Genomic DNA, 23,647 nt, shown 5'->3' with positions numbered 1-23,647 from the left:
ACTGTATTAAGCCTCTATAGACACTAGCCTACTCCAAACTAACTTCGGTCTGGACTATAGTTGAACTCCAATCAATATCACACTGATCCAAGGTAAAGTTATGCTCCTACCCCTCTGATCCCAGCAGGATGCTACGTACTTGATTCCCTTAGCTGATCTCACCCACAACTAAGAATTGTTACGACCCAAAGGCGAAGATTTTAATAAAAAAATCTGTATCACACAGAAAATTCTACGGTAATAGATAAATCCATCTCCCACGAATATACCTACGAGTTTTGTTCCGTATTTTGATAAATCAAGGTGAACAGGAACCAATTGATAACCCGGAATTATATTCCCGAAGAACAGCCTAGTATTATCAATCACCTCACAATAATCTTAATCGACGCAGCGAAAAAAATATGGCGGAATCACAAACAACGATATAAATCTCAAGCCAATTGTTACAATCGTACTCAAAACGATAGAATCAACAAGATCATATCACACAACTACAAGAAAAGTAGTATCGGTCTGGCTTCACAATCCCAATGAAGTCTTTAAGTCGTTAACCTGGTTTACAGAAGAAACCCAAGGTTAAAGGAGAATCGACGCTATCTTACACAACTAGTATCACATGTAAGGTGTGGGGATTAGGTTTTCTAGTTGCTAGACTTCTCCCTTATATAGTCTTTCAAATTAGGGTTTGCAATCAATGTTAGCTTGGTAACAAAGCATTCAATATTCACCGTTAGATGAAAACCTGATTAGATTCAAGCTAATATTTCCCAACCGTTGGATTGAAAACTTAGCTTGTTACACACAAATGAAATTTCCAATTTTGGGTATATGTAACTGTTACCAGGCATTAACATTTGTTGGTTCAACAATAGTTAACCAAATGGTTAGCCATATGATCACTTTTATATCCACCATATTCTTCTTCACCATAACTAGTCCAAATGTCTCAAATGAACTAGTTAGAGAGTTGTTCAATTGCGTAGATCTTCTGTAACTACACAAGACACAATCGAAGCAAAAACGGTTTGATTCACTCGAAGCAGTTCATCAAATTTATAGCCATGTTTTGCAAAAGCATTCCTTAGTTTATATAAACATGAGTTCAAGAACAATCGATTTTAGATATAACCAACTCAGGTTCGCGGACTGGGTTTGCGGACTTAAGTTCACAGAAGGAGTTCACAAACTCCAACAGAAAATCTCGGGTCGAGAACTACCGCCATTTTGCGAACTGAGTTCGTGGACTTAGTTCACGCCATATTCCGTTTCTCTTGATCAACAAAGTTCGCAAACTTTGGTTCATGGAATAAGGACTTATACATATATGTGTTTCTACAACAATGCTTATATCCTACCGATGGTTATGTAATCTTAACTCTCATTTCAATCATTGAAACATTCTCAGAGGACGTTATATAGACATTATTCACAGACCATTTTTCGTCAGAGCAATTTTCAAAGTGATTGAAACATAACATGACATTCGTCACTAGGTAAAGATGAATTTGGCTAAAGCGAAAGCTTACTAACACATATTTCGAGAAATAGATAGGAGAGATAAAGTCGGCTCAAAATTACAAATGCGTATAATGAAAGTCTATATATCAATACGAATTTTGTCTCAAGAGTAGGAGATAGAGTAAATATAATTTTGAGTGACAGATAAGTTCAAGTCTCCACATACCTTTTAGTCTATGAAATTCCACCAGTTCCTTGAGTAGTCCTTCGTCTTGTATGATGATTTCCATGGAGTCTTGAGCTCAACTACACTTTCTATCCTAGTCCGAGACCTTTAGCTATATAGGCTAGAAATCAAGACTTATAGTTTTGATCACTAACATTGACAAACATGCTTGAGATAATAACGCATGCGAGTTCGACCGAGAAATGCTTTAAAAAATTTGTTAATGTCCAAGAAAATCCTTCTCTTGTGATTAGAGAAAGGTCGCTCATGTTGTTCTTTTGGGAATGATATCAAATGGGGAAGAATTCAATTTGAACTTGTGCTCAATTGTCATATCCTTGTGGGGAGTGCGGCTGTGAAATTTTAGGATATGTTTCTACCTATATTATCTTCTTGATGAAGACGCTGATTTTACAGAAAACATCTCATATATATCTTATGGGATGTCACTTCTTAAGAACGGTGTTTCTATCAACCCAAGGTGCAATTAGAAGTGTGCGGATGACTAATAATTTTGTGTCTGAATGCATAAGAAGTTGGTTTGCATACGATATGAACAATCTAAATGAGAATTCGACAGTGAAAATGGTCAACACGGGAAAGCACGCTGCAAATGTGTATTTGAAGATATCAATCCCAACCAAGTTACTGTGATAATAAATATTTAGCAACTCAACTCGATGACATGAAGATTCATGCAAAAGCAGCATGCGAATGCACCTAATAAGGCAAAGACTAATAGAGATCTATCTCAAACTCACTGGTAATGCATCTTTCAAAAAAACTGATAAAAATCATTCAGCGGCTGGACTAATCTTTCGTAATTTTGCAGGAAACTATGAGCAGGCGAAATGCACTAACACACATAGCTTCATAAGCACATATCATTCTGAGAGTGAGGTACTCTTGCAAAAGCCATTGAGTGGGCTGAAGAGCTCAGATTATAGCATGTATGCTTTGAGGTGGATGTGAAGTTACTGGTGGATGCAGTAAACTTAGATATTAGAGTTAAACTTTGAAATGATCCATTATGGAAATGTAAGTTTATTAAAAGAGTTTGTAATAATCCAGCGGACTCATTGGCCAGGTATGATAGGATTTTTAAAGTTTTTAAAGTCAAAATCGGCTATCCACAAGTTTTTATTGCTGGGTGCAATATTGGAAGAAATAAACAATGTGTCCCTCTCAGTTTAAGTAATGAATTTTCTTTTGGTATATAAAGAAGTATTATTTATCAGAAGTGTATTGCAGCTGTTTACTGACCTCTTCTCTCTTCTCCTCTCTTAGAGAAAAAAACTCCAAAAACTCTTCAAGTAGCCTCCATTTCTTTGCTCAGTTCTAGTCCGTTTTGGACTAGATCTGAGCAAAAAAATTGCTTTATTTTCATTATTATTAGTTTTTAGTGTAAGATTTAAATTTTGGTTTGATTTCATGTCATTGGACATTTTTTTCACCTTTGGAGCAATTATATCTTCGCTTTTGTGCGATTTTGTCTTCATCTTTATGGTGATTTTATCTCCAATTTCCAAGGTGACTATTTCTAGGAATTTTGCTTGGTATGTGGTTTGTTATTTTGGATTATTCAAGAACATCAATGATTCGACTCGGCGGCGCTGCGATTTCACCTTCAATCCAAGAGATTTAGATCATCCGGGTTCGTCTCAAATCATCTCTTTTTGAAGAAGACAACTATCTTAAATGGTCGGATTTTATTCCGGTTTATACCACCCTTCCTCCTCCCTACAAAAATTGAATACTATTGCAGTTCTCGCTCTTTCTCTTCACGATTTATTCGTAATTTGTATCTTTATTTGTATTAGGATTTTAATTTTCTTGTTTTACGATGTTCTTGATTGTAAACATCCTTTATTTTTCATGAAATAAAATGTTACATGATATCAAAAAGAAGAAAAAATATTTATTGTCTCAAAATACCGAAGAAACAAATGCATTGCTCCCTAAGCCTTGTTACCTCAAAGTGGGCTTTTCCCAGTTTCCATTAGGGGAAATTAGGGGGAGACCCAAAAAAAATAATATTCTCATTCTCAGGCCCACAATTAATTTTGGGTACCGTGACACCCATAATTATTTTTTTGACACCCATAATTATATGAAATTATTAAGAATCAATATATAACTCGTTATGCATGCTATTTTTTCAGGCATAACTCGTTATGCAGCATAATTTTTCAGGGGTATAATTGGAAGCGCAACTTGGACATAACATATTTAAAAATCCGCGCCTTGAAATTTTAAAAATTTTATATCGTTGGAAATCTTTTTAAGAGAGCTACACAACGAGTACAAACAACAATATCAAATTTTTGTTTTTCACGAAAAAATCGGAGTTGATCATCATTTTAGGCAAAATTTTCGAAAACTTGATACATAACCATTATGCAGCCACCAAAAAAGATGCATAACACATTATGCAGACGCATAACGAATTATGCAACCATTTTCTCGACTGCATAACAAATTACGCATCTGCATAACAAAGTTATGCATCTATAACAAGTTATGTAGCCATTGTTTTGGTTGATTTTAGTGCGTACATAAAAAATTGATGCATAATGCATTATGCAAACATATTTTCGGATGCATAACAGGTTATGCATCTATTTTCTCGATGCAGAAAAGATTGTGCAACAAATTTCTCGATGCATAATGCATTATGCAGCCATATTTTCGGATGCATAACAGGTTATGCATCAATTTTCACGACTGCATAACATGTTATGCAGATATATTATTGTAGGTGCATGACAAGTTGTGCAGTCTTTATTTTTGTTGGTTTAAATAGTGACGAAAAAGTTGATGCATAACGTGTTATGCAACCGTTTTCTGGACTGCATAACAAGTTATGCAACAAATTTTGTAGATGCATAACAGGTTATGCATCTATTTTCTCGATGCATAAAAGATTGTGCAACAAATTTCTCGATGCATAATGCATTATGCAGCCATATTTTCGGATGCATAACAGGTTATGCATCAATTTTCACGACTTCATAACATGTTATGAAGATATTATTTTAGGTGCATGAAAAGTTATACAGTCTTTGTTTTTGTTGGTTCCAACAATAACAAAAAAGTTCATGCATAACATGTTATGCAAACATTTTACGGACTACATAACAAGTTATGCAACAACTTTTTAAACTGCATAACAAGTTATGCATCTATTTTCATGGTTGCATAACATGTTATGCATCCATTTTCATAGCTGCATAACATGTTATGCATCCATTTTCATATATGCATAAATTTTTTTCGAAACCGATTGGAACGGTAACCTTTTGAAACATCAATCGAAGGTTCAGATTATAAATCCATTTTCAGCCAAGCCAAGTACACCATATCAGTTCATTCATCCATAGCCCATTACATCTCCAGATGCTCTCACTTCCCTGTACGTCCCAATACCGACACCAATACCATGATCATCTGTAACAACATCTCAACCACAGAATAATCACGCACCATTTGCATCCATTTCAGACCGTTTTCCTCCATACCAGGCCTTCCACAGTAACCAACACCACTAGCAAATCTGTATGTTCTCAACAACAACAACTGCTTCATCTCCAGAATCTGTTCTTAACTGACTTCTCATCACCATCTTCAGTGACACCAACACAATGACCATCTCCATCTCAGAAACATCCTCTGCAGCTACAAAATGTCATCATCTGCTTCATACCAAATCTCCAGTGCCAACCAACTTAAACTGCATCTGCTTAGCTTCAACACCATCATTTTACATTATGTGTGCCAACAACATCAGTACCATCTCGACATCACCAGCTTCAGTAAAATGTCTCAGCTGATTCTCAACATTGTCTCATACCAAAACCCATTCATTCAAATTGACTGCTCCAGTGAACATCTTTCCCTAGCCATCCAAGTTCAGTCCCATCAAACCCTGTATCACCAATGCCTGATCACTGTAACTGCATCTTCTGTTCTTTCATAGACCATCAGAAGCAACATAACACTTCCATAACATTCTCAACATTAACAGCACAACCTGCAATTCTTTGTTAACAACCACCAGCAAAACCTCCAATCGAAGCCACTATTTCATTCCCTGATTTCAAACCTACAGCAACATCACTTCCTCCAACCCTTGAGCCTCTTCACTTTTTGTAGCTTCTTAACCAGATTCAAACCAAATCAGAACTCATCTATTTTGCAGCCAACCTCAAATTAAAATCAAACCCATGACCATCAACACCTTTATACCCTCAAACCCCATCTAATCAAACAAGTTCTTCATTAAATTTCTTCACATAATCAAACATCCTACAAAACCTAATTTCTCTATCCTCAACCAATTCAGCTGGATTGAAACCCAATTTCTCAAATTCAATGTGTCAGTCTTAAAATCGAAGAGACCCATCTACTAATTTCATCGATTCTTCCCTGATTCTTTCATAAAGAATTCTTTGGTTCCTCATCACAGACACAAAGATTGATCTCTCCTTCCTCCGGTATCCACCAACACAACATCTTCCCTGGTTTCTCTTCGAATTCACGTGAAGAACAAGCTCAACACTGTAATTAAAGAAAAACGAGGAAGAATAAGGGAAGAAACAATTTTAGAAATTCTGGGTGTGGGAGACATTTTCACCGAGAAAATGGGTGCGCGCCTTCAGTTTTTTGTCGGTGGGTTTGACAGTGGGAGAAATCTGAAAAATGGGTGTGACTGTAATTTTCACTTTCCATTATTGAGCTGGCCCAATAGGATTGCAAGTATTTTCTTGAACAATTTTCTGGGCTATATGATGGTATTCGAGGGGACCATTCAATTATTAGACCATCCACTATTTCGGGATAAGAGGTGTCGTAGTGAAAGGCAACAAACGACCAAATTGATCATTTATTCTACTATTTATTGTTTTTTATCTTGATTTATTTTTCCAATTCTTCAGAAAAAAATACTCCCTCCATTTTTAGAAAAATGTTATTTTTACTTTTTCAATTTGGCCTAACGAAGGGAGTATTATTTTTCTTAAAATATTATTTTTATTTTATTTTTGTTTTTTCGATTCGAAAATTATATATATCTCCTAGCATCAATCTATTGTTCGCAAATGAGGAACAAACTGAGGTTCGACTAAGTTGATTTTTTCCTCGTAACAGAACATAGGTGCGGTTGAGTTGGTTTTCTATAATTCCTAGACGGACTTCAAAAAAAATAATATTATCATGCGTATGCAAAAGAACAAAGTGCAATTTTCCGTTTTAGCCGAGACATCAGTTGGATTTTTTTCATAACTCCCCTTATGCAAAAAACAGATCGATATTTTTCATTTTAGCCGAAACATCGGTTAACTTTTTTTTCCACGAACCTCCATTTGTTCTTCGCATATGAAGAATATATTTAGGTTCGGCTGGGTTCTTTTTTTCATAGTCGAACATTAATCTGAAGAGAAAAAACAGCTAACTGAACCAAACCCAATAAATTTTTTTGAAAATTTTCAAAAGTAAAACTAAAATAAAAATAAAAAGAATAGAAAAAAAGAAAAGAAAAAAAAAGGTCGTGAGCTCAAAAAATAAAAATAAAAATAAATTGGAAATTATTTGTTCCACATGATTGGGATTGTTATTCATAAAGGTATAAGTCCAAGCTTGTTACTAGCCTCCCAACCAATTCCTTGTAGAGTACTCTATATTTGTCTCATTAATCATTATTATTATTTATTATTATAAAAAAATAAAGAAAAAAAGAAAAAAGTAAGGACACTTTAGCCATTCTATGTATGGGTTTTCATTTTAGTCATAATGATCAAGTAACAATTCAAACTTTAATAACGCGTTGGGATGTATATTTAAAAGTTACTTTTTCACTTTTAGTCGTAAAAAGCAAAAAATCAGTTCGGATATAAAATTTTAAAACGATTTTTATGAGTAAAAAAAAAAAAGCTTTTGTAAAACAAAATAGTATTGCTTTTAACCCCCGCTTTTGACTTCTATTTTTAGAATGGTCCCCTCAAATTTTTGTATAGTGCAAAGTCATTCTTATTTTCTTTGTTTACATCCCATCGCAAAGATCATAAAGTACAAAAAGTTTGTATAGATCGAAAGAAAAACCACACTAAAAAGCGCCACACACAATGCCTCCTACTACATGTCTTCGGAGGGGCCGGGTCCACTGGGACCCACAAATTAAAAGAAAAATTGTGAGTGTCCATTTTGTCATGGTTTTTTTTTCTCGGTTCATAGAGAACCACATAAAGTATTACGCGTGATTTTTTTTTTATTTTTTTGAAGCATGTAATTTATTAAATGAAATTAATTTATAATTTGTCGTGGGTATGTGGTACCCACTGAGTCTGAAAATAAGATTTGATTAATAAATGATGGGATTGTCTGGTCTCATATTTTGGTTGATGAGTTTCCTGTTTGATTTCCATCTGCCAAGTGATTGGCCAATCTGTCGGCTGCCTGGTTTCTTTCTCTGTAGTTGTGTTGGATGGCGGCCTGCGAGATATGTTGGAATCTCATTTTTATTTCTTCAATCATTCCTTCTATGTGCCAAGGTGGAGGGGTAGATGAGGTGATGAAACGCAATAGGTTTTCTGAGTCAGTTTCAAATATAACTTTTGGCCATAGTGTTTCTGCTGCTGTTCTTGTAGCTAAGAGCATCACTCAGGTTTCCGCAGTTAAGGCAGTCGTAATTCCCAGTGGTTGAGCTACAGCTAAAAAAGTTCGTGTGTCTGAATCCCTGCAGATGAATCCTGCTCCTAGGGCTGCACAGGTACCGTCCCGTCCCATGGAACCGTCCCGGAACCGCAGGAACCGTACCGGAACCACGGTCAGATGGGACAAGTACAAGTACTAAGACTGGTACCGTGCCTAGAGTAGGTACGAGTAACGGGTGCTATTCCCGTCCCGTCCCGTCCCGTAGTACCGAAGATTTATATCCGTTGAAATTAGGGTTAAATCTTAGCCGTTGATAGTGGGGTTATACTCTTTCTCTATCGTATTCTCTTCATTAGGGAAAATACTATAATCAATCTACTAGCAACATTTTAAGAAAATTATACAAATACTAGACAGACTCTTACCAAAAATAAGATTAAGGAGAGTGAGGCAATGAAGTCTCACCATGTCCCTATTCTTCATCCAAGAAAGCGTCATCTTATAACCTTTCGGAATCGGAATCAAACATCTGGAATTAGGTTTCGGACAATGTATTTCTCTATACTCCATATGTCTTCTCGATTTCAATCCTTTTATCGCCTTCATATTATCAAGACAAGGTATATAATCTGCTGCTACACTTCCATTACATAATCTCCAATCAATCTCAGCACCAGCAGAAGAACCAGCTTTCTCTTCATCATTATCAGATAATCCTGCCGACGAAGTTGAAGAGATCTCAGGATCGGTGATTTTAGGGATATAAGAAACAGAATTACGAGTATTTGAAATTACAAGAACTGAGAAACAGACGAGTAAGATGATCGATGCGTATATGAATGGGTATTTTGTTTCTCTGAATATACTCTCTATTGAATTCGCAATTAGAGAGAGCCAGAGAGGAAGATAAAACTTGATCTTCCTCTATTGAAAAATAATTTGAAATTAGGGTAAAGAACCGGTCCCGTTCCGTCCCGTACCGATTTAAATAGGTACAGGTCCCGTCCCATACTGTACAGGTACAAGGTACAAGTACAAGGTACAGGTACCGGTCATAGGGAGGTACATGTACTGAGCTAGGAAAAAACCCGTACCGTCCTGTCCCACGTGCATCCCTACATGCTCCTGCAAATCCTGGATGACTTCTGGATGCTCCATCTATGTTAATTTTGATCCAGTTGATGTTCGATATTGTGAATAATCCCTTATCTCTTATTGGGTGATCTAATGTTGGTGTATCTCCTAGAAAAACTAGTGGTGTGGAGTGAATGGCCCGGTAGCAATATTTTGTTTCTTCGTATACTCGCGTCTCGGTTTTGTTCTTATAAAAACAAATAAAAGCTTCACTCTTTTTCATTTTCATCAACTCATAAGGTTTACATACATAACAAGAACATCATCGAGAACCATAGAAAAACCTACTAAACTACTAGTACAATATGTAAATTCTAACGCACAAACAGTCGGAATACTTTTTTCTTTCTTGTACACAAATAGTCGGAAGTACAATTTAAACATTTAGTTGAATGGTCTCTTAAAATAAAAACATATGCTCCTCTGGAATATTTTGAGAATCAAGATTTGTATGGCCAAAGCGAAACTGAAAATGAAGTAACTCACATTATTCCATAAATATAAATTTCTTCTTATGAAACCGCTCTGATATAGGTTGTTAATGCAAATATTGACTGATTGATCACGAAATGCAAATTAGATTGTCGTCTTGAATTAATCAAACAAAAAAAATCGCCAAGAAAAGATGATAAAGAATTTACCTGAAATGATAGTTTATTCCTTGAACGAGAGAAAAAAGGATTTTGTTGTACTGGATCGGTAATTTCGATGAAAAAATAACTATTTCCCCAGAATTGGAATCATAAACCCACCTACGACGTGGGTTTTCTGTTCCCCATTTTGGGGAAACATAAAATAAAGGGGAATCATATTCCTACAGTTATTGCACGTTCCAAACACGGGTATGGAATCTTATTACTAGGAATATGATTCCAAACCCCCCAAACAAACACGCATCTAGAAGCCATGAAAATTGAAATACGAAGGCATCCACATGATAATATTTCAAGCTTAAAAAAACTGAGCACCTCCAGTTGTTTCTACTGAAATCAAAATCATGTCAAACTTCATAAACTTATTAAAAAATCGAGACCCTATAAAAGTACCAAAAATCATCAGGTGAAATCGAAACCCTAATTGAAAATAATATCTAAAAGAACAGATCGAAGATTTAAACGAGCATATCGAAACCCAAATCGAGATTACTTACATCTTCTGCTTCAAATCGAAACTTCAAATCGAAACCGTCAAACTGAAACCCCAACAGATGAACTATCTTCTACAAGCAGCTTCAAATGAAACTTCAAATCGAAACCCTCAAGCTGAAAACCTAAAAAATGAAATTTCTTCTACAAGCAGCTTCAAATCCAAACTTCAAATCCAAATCCTCAAACTCAAACCCTAACAGAGAACGATTTTTTTGCAGAGATGGGGAAAGAGAAGAAGTGGATAAGCCGAGAGAAAAATGGAGGGGAATGACCGAGTCATGTGAACAAGGGGACTAATGGCTAACGTCGTGTGTGACCAAGGGACGAAATATCCTCAGGTAAAACTGGCTTGGGTGGAAAAATGATGAAGGTGTGACCACCCACGCGCACAGATGGCACGCTCGAACCATATCCAATTACGAATTCGTAACATCTATAGGACAATTACGAAATATGACAAGATTTGTAACAACTTCAGCCTGTTACAACCGGTTTGTAACAGTATCTTCCTGTTACGAATTCGTAACTGCCAGTGGGCTGTTATGATTTTCAGTTACTAATCCAAGAAAATGGTGTAGTGAGTTCTTAGCAATTAAAGATTGGCAAGAATAATGCGATACAGTTGAGAGATATGTACAATATATAAACAGATCATAGAGACGACATCTCATATTCTTTGGGAATGTCACCTTTCAAGAGCAGTGTTTTTGTCAACCCCAAGTGCAAGTAGAAGTGTGCAGGTGGCTAATAATTTTGTGTCTTAATGGATAAGAAGTTGGTTTGTAGACGAGATGAACAATCTAGATGTTCGAAAATGAAAATGGCCAACACAATTTGTAAATTTTGAAAGCACGCTGCAAATGCGTATTTGAAGATATCAGCCCCAACCTAATTATCGAGATAAGGAGTATTCAACAACTCAACTAGATGACATGAAAGGGGATGAAACAGCAATGCACCTAATAAGGCAGTGGATGATAAAGATCTATCTCAGACTCACTGTATGTTATGGCACATCTTTCAAAAAACACTTATAAAAATCATTCAGGAATTTGACTAATATTTCGTGATTTTGCAGAAAACTATGAGCAGGCAAGATGCTCTTACACAGAAAGATTCCTAAATGCGGAGCATGCTGAGAATGAGGGATTGTTGCAAAAGCCAATAAAATTAATGGGGTGAAGAGCTCAGATTACAACATGTATGCTTTGAGCTACACACGCAATTAATGATGGAAGGAGCGAATTGTGATCATCACAAAATAAAATGGAAGAATCAATCTATTATCTAAGATATTAGAAATAAACTTTGCAATAATCGATTATGGAGTTATAAGTTTATTAAAAGAGTTTATAATAAGCCGACGAACTCATTGCCCGGGAATGCAAGGATTTTTAAGGTTTCCAAGTTGTAGATTGGCTATCCACCAATATTTATTGCTAGTGCAATATTGAAGGAAACAAACGATACATCCCTATTAGTTCAAACAATGAATTTTGTTTTAGGATCAAAAGAAAAAAGTTTTCCTTCAAATATTTATCTGTTAACCACACGGTTCCCTATTCCTTTATTGTTTCAAAATTATTTCAAAAAACTGAAACAAGAAATGCATTGCTCCCTTGTTACGTCAAAGTGAGTTTTTCACAACTTCCCTTATAGGGCTGGCCCATTAGGATTACACGTACTTTCTTGAACGGTTCTTCCATGATATTTTTAAACGAAAATGATTTGTGACTCCCAGTTTTAATGCTCCCACTGCTCCCAACAGTAGGTGGCAGTCCACATAAGCTAGCTTTAAGAAAACAAAATGTGAAAGCGTTAATGCTCTGTGATATTTTTTCCCATCTTTTTTTCTTGGATCAATCTGCAAACCCCAGAACAGTATCTGGCCCTAATTTGATATCACCATTTTTACTACCAAGATTTTGATTTCCATGATTTTCAATTCTACAACTTATCGTTTATCATCATTCTCGAATCTGCACAGTATTTTTTTTTCTTCTTACGGGAAGTAAAATACACAAACTATGAAATTGGAGATAGACAATTACAAACTGAAAAAAGAAAAAAAAAAAAGAACATTAGTGTTTGAGAAGCAATTAAAAAATTGGACTGAATTCCCATCCTTCATCTTACACCTCATAGTTTAACTTTACATATACCAGACAAATCTACAGACTAAACTATACACACCCATTTTGCCTCTTTCAAGAAAAACTATACAAACCCTTTCTAGGTCAAGAATTCGTAAGCCGTAACCAGGCAGTGATGGTGAAAGATCTAATAAAAAATCAAATAGTCGATTGTCAATGGAAAGATGGAATTTTGCTTGGATAAGCAACGAGACTTAATTATATATATGGAGTAGCTAATGGAAATTGCAGAGGATGGATCTCCTTTAGTGTCTAGTGAGGAGTTAAATCAATGATTTTTCATATTAAAAGCTTCAATTGAAATAGCTATTATACTAGATTAAGTAACGATCTCGCAACTCCATTGTGTGTACATATTTCATCATCAAACACGTGTATGTGAGAAGACACGTGGAGAGCATGCGGACCAAGTCATCAAAACATGACGACACACGCCCACAGCCAAGAAGCCTATCCCGTCGACGTCGGATCTTCGCCCGAACAAATCCAAGGGCAGAAGTTAAAGGATGTACCAAAAGCACGGTGTACTACAGAGCACCAAATAACTCCCGAAGAGTTGCTTTATCTCATCCCAAAAAGAAGCCAAGATCAACGGTGAAGAGAAGTTTGACTGACATGGACGTGACCGGGGAAGAAGACACTTGTCTGACACGAGCATGCGTCTCAACTACCCGCATTAAACACTCTGAGCAGTGTATGTGTCGATCAACCCGTGGAACGAACGAGGATGACTCTGCGTGATCAAGCAATGAACGAAGACCTCTGCGTGATGAACACAAAGCACAAGAAGATAAGGTTCCAACGGCTCTCAGAAACGGGTCCCACACTCTAACCCTATAAATACCCCCTCTGTACCAAGAGAGAGGGGATCGAAAAAGAGAGGGAGGTTTAGAGAGAAGTCGAGAGAGAAGAATTGTTAGTGTAAGTTTACCTTTTAAAATTCGCAGACCTATGTAAACTCCAAAGTCATTCGACTACCTCTGTAATCATCAAATGCATAGTGAAAACGACAACCCAGTGGATGTAGGCCTTAGTGCTAAACCACGTAAATCCCAGTCTTATTTACATTTCAGCACTTTACATCCATTTCATACTCCACGAGTATTACTTTTACACTTCGTTTTCTTTATCTTCCTCTATGTGAATGCCTCTGGTGATGATATTAGACGAGGCAATGATAAACCCGAAGGTTTTGAGCCAAGGAATCAATACAATCGTCTCATCAGTGCGAGCATGTGTATAGAATGCGAACATTGTTTGTGAACATATAGATGCCTTCGTGATTTACGTGTTCACAATATGACTCTAGAAACAGGGACTTCGTCCCGGTAAAAGATTTATCTTATTCTGTGATTTCACCTTAAACTAGCATATGATTGCCCTGCTTCATTAGATATAGCAGTATTTATGTTTTGTTAACTTTATTATCTTCAAAAACACACACATTATCTTCATTAACTCTAGCAGTATCTATCGATGCAGTTTAAACTGGTTAAAATATTTATTGCTTAGATCCACGGATTTACATTTTTTAGATCTCATACGGACATGTTTCTTCGGTGGGTTTTCATACATTTTCAAAGGATATACGTGCATCTTCCAAGGGATCTTCACGCGTTTTCATGTATTTTCAATGAGTCTGCACTTTTAATAGAGCTTAACCCATGTATTTTAACTCATATGTTTTAATCAAATGAGCCTCCCTAAAGTTTTCTCTGTGGCCCTCGGGCAGTTTCTCCCCATCTTGGAATAGGGTATTTCGCAAACGAACCCGATCCGCACGGACATTTCTGTTTATCGCTGTTTGAAATTCCCTTGTGCAGAAAGAAAGCAACAAAAGGACCCAAGATGGAAAAGAAGAAGGAGGAAGGAAAATCCAAAGTCTCGTCAAAGGAAGCACCAAGGACAACCCCGGTCATCACCCGAAGCAACCAGAAAGGAGACAAAGCCAAAATGACTAGTCAGAGGCAGGATACTGCGAAAATCACTTCGCCTATGAACGCTAACTCCGTTGCAGCCGCGGCTCTCAGAGAAGCGGCGACAAAGTACAGTACGGCTTCGGCAGACCCGAAGGCTGCAGAAACCAGCAAAATTTTTGCTACGAATCAATTCCATCAACCAAAATAAAGGGTGGCTGAATCCAGAACACATCAACCCGCGCATCCTCCAACCAATGGGGTCTCACCGTACCAATTCCGCGGAACAAACCAATGGGGCCAAAAGAAATAGCTCAGTGGAACGACCTCACGAAGATAGGAAGGAACGAAGAGATGGACGACGAAAAGACGATCGAAAATTCGAACATCAAGTTTACACGAAGCTCAATGCTAGATATGCTCGGATCTTGCGAGAGATCAAAGGAAGGGAAAATTTGGAGTGGCCGTGGTCTAAGGGAAAACAGCCCCCAAGAACCGAGAAGTCTAAAGATTATTGTGAGTATCACTGCTTCAATGGACACCAGACCGAGAAATGCAAAAACCTCAAAATAATGATCCAAAAATTGTTTGATGCTGGCGAAATCCAACATTACATACGAAAGGAGGTCGCAGAGGATAGATCCAAAAGGACCAAGCAGTCCAACTTCCAGAAGGAAACCGCACAATCAACACCATCTCGTATTCCGAAGCCGCGGGGCCCTCCCTTACAGCGCAGATAGGAAAGAGGCTACGAAAGAAGTTCGAGGACCACTGCGAATTATATAAGATTGATGGTGTAAAGGTGGACGAGCACGAAGAGTGGATGGACGCACCTATTATCTTCGATGCTGAAGATATCGAAGAAGATATGGAAGATCATAACGATCCCTTGGTCCTAACACTACCAGTGGCTGGATGTAACCTCAAAAAGATCCTCATAGACGGAGGAAGCTCAGTAAACGTTCTATTCTACGACGCATTCAAACGAATGAAGCTCTATGATGAACAGCTAATGACCTCTTATTACACCATCTACGAATTCAATGGAGCACCCACGAAGCCATTGGGAGACATCATGTTGCAGGTTAACGCCGGACCCATGAAAGTAGAAACACGATTCAGCGTGGTTGACGCCCCATCCCCCTATAACGCCATTATTGGACGAAAGTGGTTACATAAACTCAAAGAAGTGGCGGCAACTTACTACCAATATCTCAGATTCCCTACACCTGAGCGAGTGATGGAAATCAAGGGAGATCGGGTCTCTGCAAAAGAGTGCCAAACCACTTAGGATCGTATCAACAGCGAACAAGAAGAGCAGCGAAAACCCTAAGAATTAAAAATAAAGAAGCCGCGAAAGAAAAGGCCATAAACCTGTTCCTCAAGGAAACCACAGGGAGGGGTTTGACAAAAGATGATAATGTCCTAAACACAGAAACATGTACTTCAGCAGCCAACGAAGGACATAAACATACCAAATAGAAATCAAAGAACGTCCCAGTCCTCGGGGATCCGAAACCGGTGTTCACACCAGTAGAGCCCGTAAAAGAAATGAACATAGGAACGGAAGAAAACCCGAAGATGATAAAAGTAGGGACCATAATGAACGAAAGAAGAGAAGATTCCTTAACCAAATTACTTAAAGAATACGCGGATGTATTCGCATGGAAGCTAGGAGATATTCCGGGGATTGACCCGAAAATAATCCAACACGAGCTTCGCATCAAACCAGGCACGCCACCTTTCAGGCAGAAATAAGAAAAGTTGCACCGGAGTATCATAAGGCAGTGGAAAAAGAACTTCGGAAACTACTAGAAGCAGGGTTCATCAAGGAAGTCAAGTACCCTACATGGATCTCCAACATGGTCGTCGTTCCTAAGAAAAATGGAGGGGTTAGGATATGCATCGATTTTACTAACCTCAACAAGGCATGTCCAAAGGACAGCTATCCCCTGCCAAGCATAGATCAGCTGGTGAGAAGAGTAGAAGGATACGAAGAGCTGTCATTCATGGATGGATATTCTGGCTACAACCAAGTAGCCCTGGCAGAAGAAGATCAACTACACACACATTCTACACCCCACATGGCCTTTATTGCTACACTAGAATGCCCTTTGGACTTCGAAACGCAGGGGCAACGTACCAAAGAATGGTCGATGCTATCTTCAGGCCATGGATTGGTAGTACCTTAGAAGTCTACGTTGATGACATGCTCGTCAAAAGTAAGCTGCGCAAAGATCACCACCAGGATCTGAGAGATATCTTCGAAGCAATGAGGAAACATCACATGAAAGTAAATCCAGAAATGCACTTTCGGTGTCACCTCAGGGAAATTCCTCGGATATCTGGTAACAAAAAGGGGCATTGAGGTAGACCCAGCGAAGATTCAGGCCATAGTAGAAATGCCATCCCCGAAGAATTTAAAAGAAGTGCAGAAGCTCAATGGGTCCATAGCAGCCTTGGGCAGATTTATTGCCCGATCCTCGGACAAATGCAAACATTTTTTCAATATTCTCAAAAAAGGGAGTAAGTTTGAATGGACCGCAGAATGCGAAGAAGCCTTCCAAAAAATCAAAGAACACCTGGCTTCAATTCCAATCCTGCAGAAGCCTGATCCTGATGAGGTTTTGGCATTGTACATAGCAGCGACAGAAGACGCAGTTAGCGCAGTGTTGGTCAAAACCAATACGAAGATAGAACACCTATCTATTATGTCAGTAAGACCCTCAATTCTGCGGAAAGGAACTACACGAAGATCGAACAACTTATCCTGGCATTGGTATGGGCTACTCAAAAGCTGAGAACCTATTTCCTAACTCACTTCATCCGCGTCCCATGCAAAGCACCACTGGAAGCAGTCCTCAAAAGCGCGGGAAAAGTAGGCAGAATAGCCAAGTGGAACACCCACCTGGACCAATTCAACATCATTCATGAAATTCAACATTCCCAAAAATCCCAAGTTTTGGCGGATTTCTTAGCAGACCTCCCCTGGACAACGACGAAGAGATTAAGGGAATACCAGAAGCCGAGAAGAAAGCAAGGATCCAATGGATATCCTCGAACCCGCGAGTCAAAGACAATGGGAAGTCTTCGTCGATGGTTCCAAAAATAAGGAAAAGGAATAGGCATTGTCATCACCACCCCAACTGGAGAAAGGATCGTACAGGCACTCAGGTTAGAATTCAAAGAGCATACTAACAACATCGTCGAATACGAGGCAGTCGTACATGCCCTCCGCTTAATAATAGAGATGGGGGTAACCGATGTAAGACTGACAAGTGATTCGCAGCTTGTCATACGGCAAAATAGGGCTCGAGTACAATGTGTACGACGACACCCTCTCAGCTTACATGGCCTTGGTCCAAACATTGGCATCACAAATTCCGAACATCAAGTTCGGCACTTATGCAGAAGGGATCTCAGGCACGCGGATGCCCTAGCATATATATCATCCATGCTGAAGGACAAAAGCGTCGAAGCTATTAAAATAACAAGGGTATACGAGCCTTCAATTGCATCGCAATTCTCCTTCGCTACCAATCAAGATACAGTGGAAGAAAATATCGAAGACCAGGTAGGAGAAGACATCCATAACGATTTTGACGAAGAAGATATCCTGTCAAGAGCAAATCAAGACGAAGATTTCAGCAACGAAGATGATTGGAGAATGGTGATCCATGCGTTTCTCGAAGAGGAACCTTACCCGCGGATCATAAACAAGCCAGGAAAATACTCTCCAAAGTAGGAAGATATGATCTTCGGGATGGGGTCCTGTACAAGAAATCCTTCCTCGGACCGTTACTACGTTGCTTGTCCAGAAAAGAGGGGCATCGAATTCTAAACGACATCCATTATGGTGACGCAGGGAATCATAGCGGCATGAGATCACTAGCCGACAAAGCAAAAATGCAAGGATATTACTGGCCCACAATGATACAGGATGCCGCAAGAATGTCCCGACGATGTGAAGAATGTCAGCGTTTCGCCAAAAAGATACACGCGCCAGCAACAACGTTAAATTCTGTAGATAGCCCGTGGCCATTTGCAAAATGGGGCATAGATATCGTCGGGCCTTTCATCGAAGGATCAGGGAAAAGACGATTTTTGATAGTAGCCACGGACTACTTCAGTAAATGGGTGGAAGCTAAAGCCTTAGCCAGGATCAGAGACGTGGATGTGTTTACTTTCATATTCCAAACATCATTTGCAGGTTCGGCATACCAGCGGAAATCGTGTCCGATAATGGTAAGCAATTACAGGGGAAAAATATAGACATGCTCTTCGATACTTTCAAAATAAGGAAGAACAAATCCACCCCCATATACCCTCAAAGCAACGGACAAGCGGAAGCCACTAACAAGACCCTCGCCCTTATCCTCAAAAAGCAATTAGACGAACATAAGGGGCGATGGTGTGAACAGCTGCACAATGTGTTATGGGCATACAGGACAACACGAAGATCTGCCACTGGGGAATCCCCGTTTCTCCTCACTTATGGAGCTGAAGCAGTCATCCCAACAGAGATCCTCATGCCAACCACAAAGACCGAAGCATGGGAGAAAAATCTCACAACAGACATGATGTTAGAGAGATTGGACGACCTGGAAGGAAGAGGGAAGCACATTGCAGAAGATGGAAAATTATCAACGAAGACTAGCAGGGAAACAAAAAGGTAAAGCTTCGAAATTTTGTAGAGGGGCAGTATGTGCTAAGAACAATCCCACAGTATCAACGAGAAAGAAATGGGGAAAGTTAGCACCTACATGGGGAGGACCTTTTATAATACACGACATTGCGGGAAACGGTTCCTACTATCTTCGCAATCTGAAAGGCGAGGTCCTCCGGCATCCTTGGAATGCTAAGTGGCTCAAACCGTACTACCCATAGGAGCAACGCAGCTTTGCATCTGCGTGAAGAATACCAGAAGAAGAAGGCAGCGTAACCGCTTTACATGTTTCTATCTCTGGACGAGGAGTAGCAGGCCTCAACCTATCAATCAAACAAGCTTTTGAAACCTTCAAGTAAACAAAACTTATAACAATATTGGGGAAAGTAGTTAATCTACAATCTCTCAGGGCTCCCCCATCAGTGTCATGAGTGTAAGACCAGGGGGAAGGCACCCAGCAGAAAGAGATACCCAACCAATCTTAAGGCAACGGGTCGACGGAATGGGTGTATGTAAATATTTTAACCCCATATCCTAGAACGTTCCTCGGCCCCCACCGTCTGGGAATCCTCTGGCCCAGGGTTCGCCAGCGGGGTGACAGGTCTCAAGACGATCACGAAGGTACCTCCCTTCGGTATCGCACCCAAACACTTAAAACATTCTTCTTTTGTTTTTAATGTCCTTCCTCACAATGCTTAAAATAAAAAAAAACTGATACTGCAGGTATACCAAAAGAATGATCCATTTCATAAGGTTGGTTACAAAAGCGGCAAGGCCAATTCAAGGAAAAAAACACATCAAAAACATTCTTTTACAAAATACTAGCAAAATCTAACTGAAGGCTAATGCCGTGGTTTCTACTTGGAAGATGCCGCCCCATCAGCAGGGTTGTTCCGAAGAGTTGAAGGGACGCTCCCACCAGAAGAGGGTCCCGAGGAGCCAGGCAAGGAGGCAGGTACAGGACACGCGCGGATAGCTCTTGACGAGGCCATGATCGGTCTTAAGGCCAAGCTCAATCTTCTCCAGCATCTTGTTTGTCTCCTCCGCCAATTGACACCGAGCCTTATGCATAATAACTGTCGTTCGCTGGTGGGCTTGAGATAACAACGAGGATAGACGATTCACTTCTTTAGAAAGCAGCACCAACGGCCTCCTCGCGGGATGCCACCAGACTCTTAAAATAATTAGTCTGTCCTTCCTGCTGCACTAAGGAAGATTGAGCCTTTTCAAATTTTTCATTTGCAGCGGAGTTGTCCCTCGAGCTCTGAAAAAGACAACACAAGGGAGTTAGCACAGAAAACACAATCACACTCGATGAAATGAGGTTATACCTTCGACACAAGCCGAAGCCTCTTCATACTCATTAACAACCGCGTCTCGCGCTTCATCAAGATAGTCATATTCCTCGGATTTTCTTATAATCTAGTTGAAGGTTGGTGAGAAAATTGACTTGCATCTAATTCTACCTGCTTCATCGAATCCATGTGACGAAGTGGTTGACTTCGTTTTTTTATCTCTGTTACCCCTTTGTTAAGTATGTACATGCATACTTCGAGATTTCTCTCAAACTCAGCCTGGCGGGCTATTTCAGCGCGAGACGCAGCAAGGGCTTTGCTGAGAGCCCCAACCTCGGCTCTGGCATCGTCCCTTTCTCTGGTAAGACACATCATACTCTCCCTAATTCCCGGAAACGGAAGGAGCGAGCCTTTCGTAATTACTCTTCCAGAAGATGTATTCTAGCCTCTAATAACGAAGTACGCTCACGGGATTCCCGCAGATTCTCACGTATCCACAGCAGCGTACCATTGAACAAAATACGGTCATGGTTATACAAATTCTGCATATCAACCATCTGAACATGCCTTGCGCACCATCCCTCAGCCAGAGCGTCCCACTTTTTGGCTTCGCTCTTAATTTTTTTGACCAACTCTTTGATACGAGATTTTTGTCGTTCCCTTTCATTCCGAAGCCATATCAGCTCGGGGACTCCACCCACTGAAGATAGGGTGGGGAGACTCAGACAGAACAACAAAGTAGTAGAAAGGAATTACGGGGGATAAAAGATGGAGAAGAACTAAACCTGTGAAAGCTGAAACTTTGCCGCGAGTTTGCTCTAACTCAGCGCGAACGGTGGAAAGCTCTAAACGAATACTAGCCTCCGCTTCACCCATCCTTTCTTTCTCTTTAAGGTTATTCTTAAGTTCTTCTATCTCCACCTCAGCCGCAAATAATGCCTTTTCCCTGTGACGAAGCTTAGCCTCCAGCTTCAAAGATTTCGCTTTAAATAATTGATACAACACATGGTTACAATGCTTACTACTCATCATCTACACATCAAACGAAAAACATACACCGAAGGATTCGAGTGTCACGAAGAGATATGTACGGGGACTTACCTCCAAGACGCGCTGCTGGGGAAAACCATATTGGTACCCATCAGCTATGGCCATCATTTAAGCAACATAAGATGGAGGGTCCGCTACGAGGGTAGCCTCTGGAACACTCAATCTTTTCCCCCACATCTCGGCAACACGCGCCTCGGAAGATAGTTCCATCATCCGACGAGTATAAGCATCAGAATCTTTCTCGCCAGCAACCACCGGGGAAGGATGGGGAACAAACAGCATACTCTTTTTCTTGAGCCAATCCATTATGGCATCCTCACCCTCAAACATCAGCGAGTGAGGTAAATCCTCGGAAGGTGAGTCAACCACAGACTTCCCCTTTGCTGTCATTTCCCCATCAACACAAGTCTCTGCATCACCACGTGCAATGTGATCATCCGCGCCTTCATTCTGAACAGAAGCATTTTCCTTACCAAAATCCCCGAGTACATCCCAATCATCATTGGGGGAAAGCAAAGAAAAGTCTTCGGGAAAACCGAGGGCATCATCAAAGAGTTCCTTTGCGGAATATATCCTGTCAAAGGATAACTCTTGAGAAATAGTGGGGAGAGTTTCCGCAGCCTCACCCCCTCCGATAAATTCCGGACCACCAGGGTTATCACCAGCAGGAGCAGACATTTCCGCGGTAACACTTCCCTCGGCCACCGCGGTATTATTTCCCCCATAAACACCATCACAACCCGCACCAACCTCTTCCTCGACATCAGGAGGGGAAGTATCAGTGCGTTCTTCCCCATCAGACATTTCCTCATCCTCGGCAAACTCTTCGTTCACTGGACTGGTAACTTCTTCATGAACCTCAGCCTCACACGTCACAATGGTAGAAGACTGCTTGGGCCCAATCTTTTTCTTTTTCGACACCTGCAAACCAATACACGTTCCACAAAAAGAGTTATTTCCTCATACACAAAGTTTGATTTTCAAAAAAGGAGGGGCGCGGCCAGAATCTGCAATAACCATACCTTGGTAGTAGCGCCACTCTTCGGTGGAAGTATAGCACCAGAACCCTCTTCCTCGTCTCCATCAACAACGTCGAGAGCATAAAGAAAGTTCATGCCCTCGAAATTTAAACGCCAGGGACAGAAATCTCCATAACGAGCAGGAGGAGATTCACGAGGCCTGCTACTCTCAGAAGGACGCCAACCGCGCGGACCGGGAATCCAACCATACGCCCAAGGACCAACAATTTCAATACAGTGGCATGCCACTCATAATCATGGTCACTCTTGATCCTTTCACGAGCAGGAAAAAGTTTCCGCTGAGCCGACCCATCGGTGCCTGAAACGTATTTCAGTTTGGCATCGCTCACCTCACTTAAGAGACGAATTTCGCCCCGAGGAGCAGCGAGGTTACGAATACTAACACTCCACGGTTTACGGTTCCTACTATTGACATAATCCCCAAAGGAGCTGTTGAAGTTTTCAGGAGTATACGACTCCCTCTCAGCGGGATTTGGAACATAACATGTCATCGTCGTCTCCCCCTTACTCCGCAGATAACATTCCCGCACGGAGATAGTTCCCCGATAATTGCGACAAGGAACGACTATGAGTATTGGTGGAAGAGCCTTCTCGACCATAATAAAAAGAATCACCAGACTTATACAACGGAAGCATAAGACCCGCCTCGAAGGCTCCAACCGTAGTCAACAGATGAAACTCATCAAACTAATACTTCGAGATGAGATCGTAAGTAATATCATCCTCAGGGGCATAGAAACGAACCTAGAAGGCTTGGAGCTCATGCTTTTCCTTGAAAACTTCAAGGTAAATGTGCTTAAACGTGACTTTCTTCTTGCTAACCGAAACACTGCGTATCACCGGGACAACCTCCTCTTCTTCCGCGAGATCGGACGAACCAACAAAAGCTTCGGAAGCTTTTCTTTTGAAA

The 23,647-nt window shown here is 40.0% G+C and overlaps 1 protein-coding gene across 1 annotated transcript; it reads right to left on the bottom strand.

The window, feature by feature from the left end:
- Positions 1–8,638: 8,638 nt before the first annotated feature.
- Positions 8,639–22,375, bottom strand: LOC113278743 (probable methyltransferase PMT26). Its single transcript, XM_026527501.1, has 3 exons — positions 22,018–22,375; positions 8,801–9,135; positions 8,639–8,710 (listed from the first exon to the last, which is right to left on the bottom strand). Exons 1-3 carry the CDS (start codon positions 22,373–22,375, stop codon positions 8,639–8,641), a joined length of 765 nt encoding a protein of 254 aa, XP_026383286.1.
- Positions 22,376–23,647: the final 1,272 nt, after the last annotated feature.

The sequence above is a fragment of the Papaver somniferum genome, chromosome 5 (assembly GCF_003573695.1).
Source record: "Papaver somniferum cultivar HN1 chromosome 5, ASM357369v1, whole genome shotgun sequence".
NCBI classification, from domain to species: domain Eukaryota; kingdom Viridiplantae; phylum Streptophyta; class Magnoliopsida; order Ranunculales; family Papaveraceae; genus Papaver; species Papaver somniferum.
This window is presented reverse-complemented; position numbering and strand designations above follow the sequence as displayed.

Bases quoted from the DNA above. Each gene is read 5' to 3' on its own strand.
- LOC113278743 (XM_026527501.1), bottom strand. From the start codon at position 22,375: ATGTCTGCTCCTGCTGGTGATAACCCTGGTGGTCCGGAATTTATCGGA. The intron at 9,136-22,017 runs GTGAGGATGCCA...TCTGTTTCTCAG, and splicing joins TCACTCGCTGATGTTTGAGG to TTCTTGTAATTTCAAATACT. The intron at 8,711-8,800 runs GTGAGACTTCAT...TGTTGCTAGTAG, and splicing joins GGATGAAGAATAGGGACATG to ATTGATTATAGTATTTTCCC.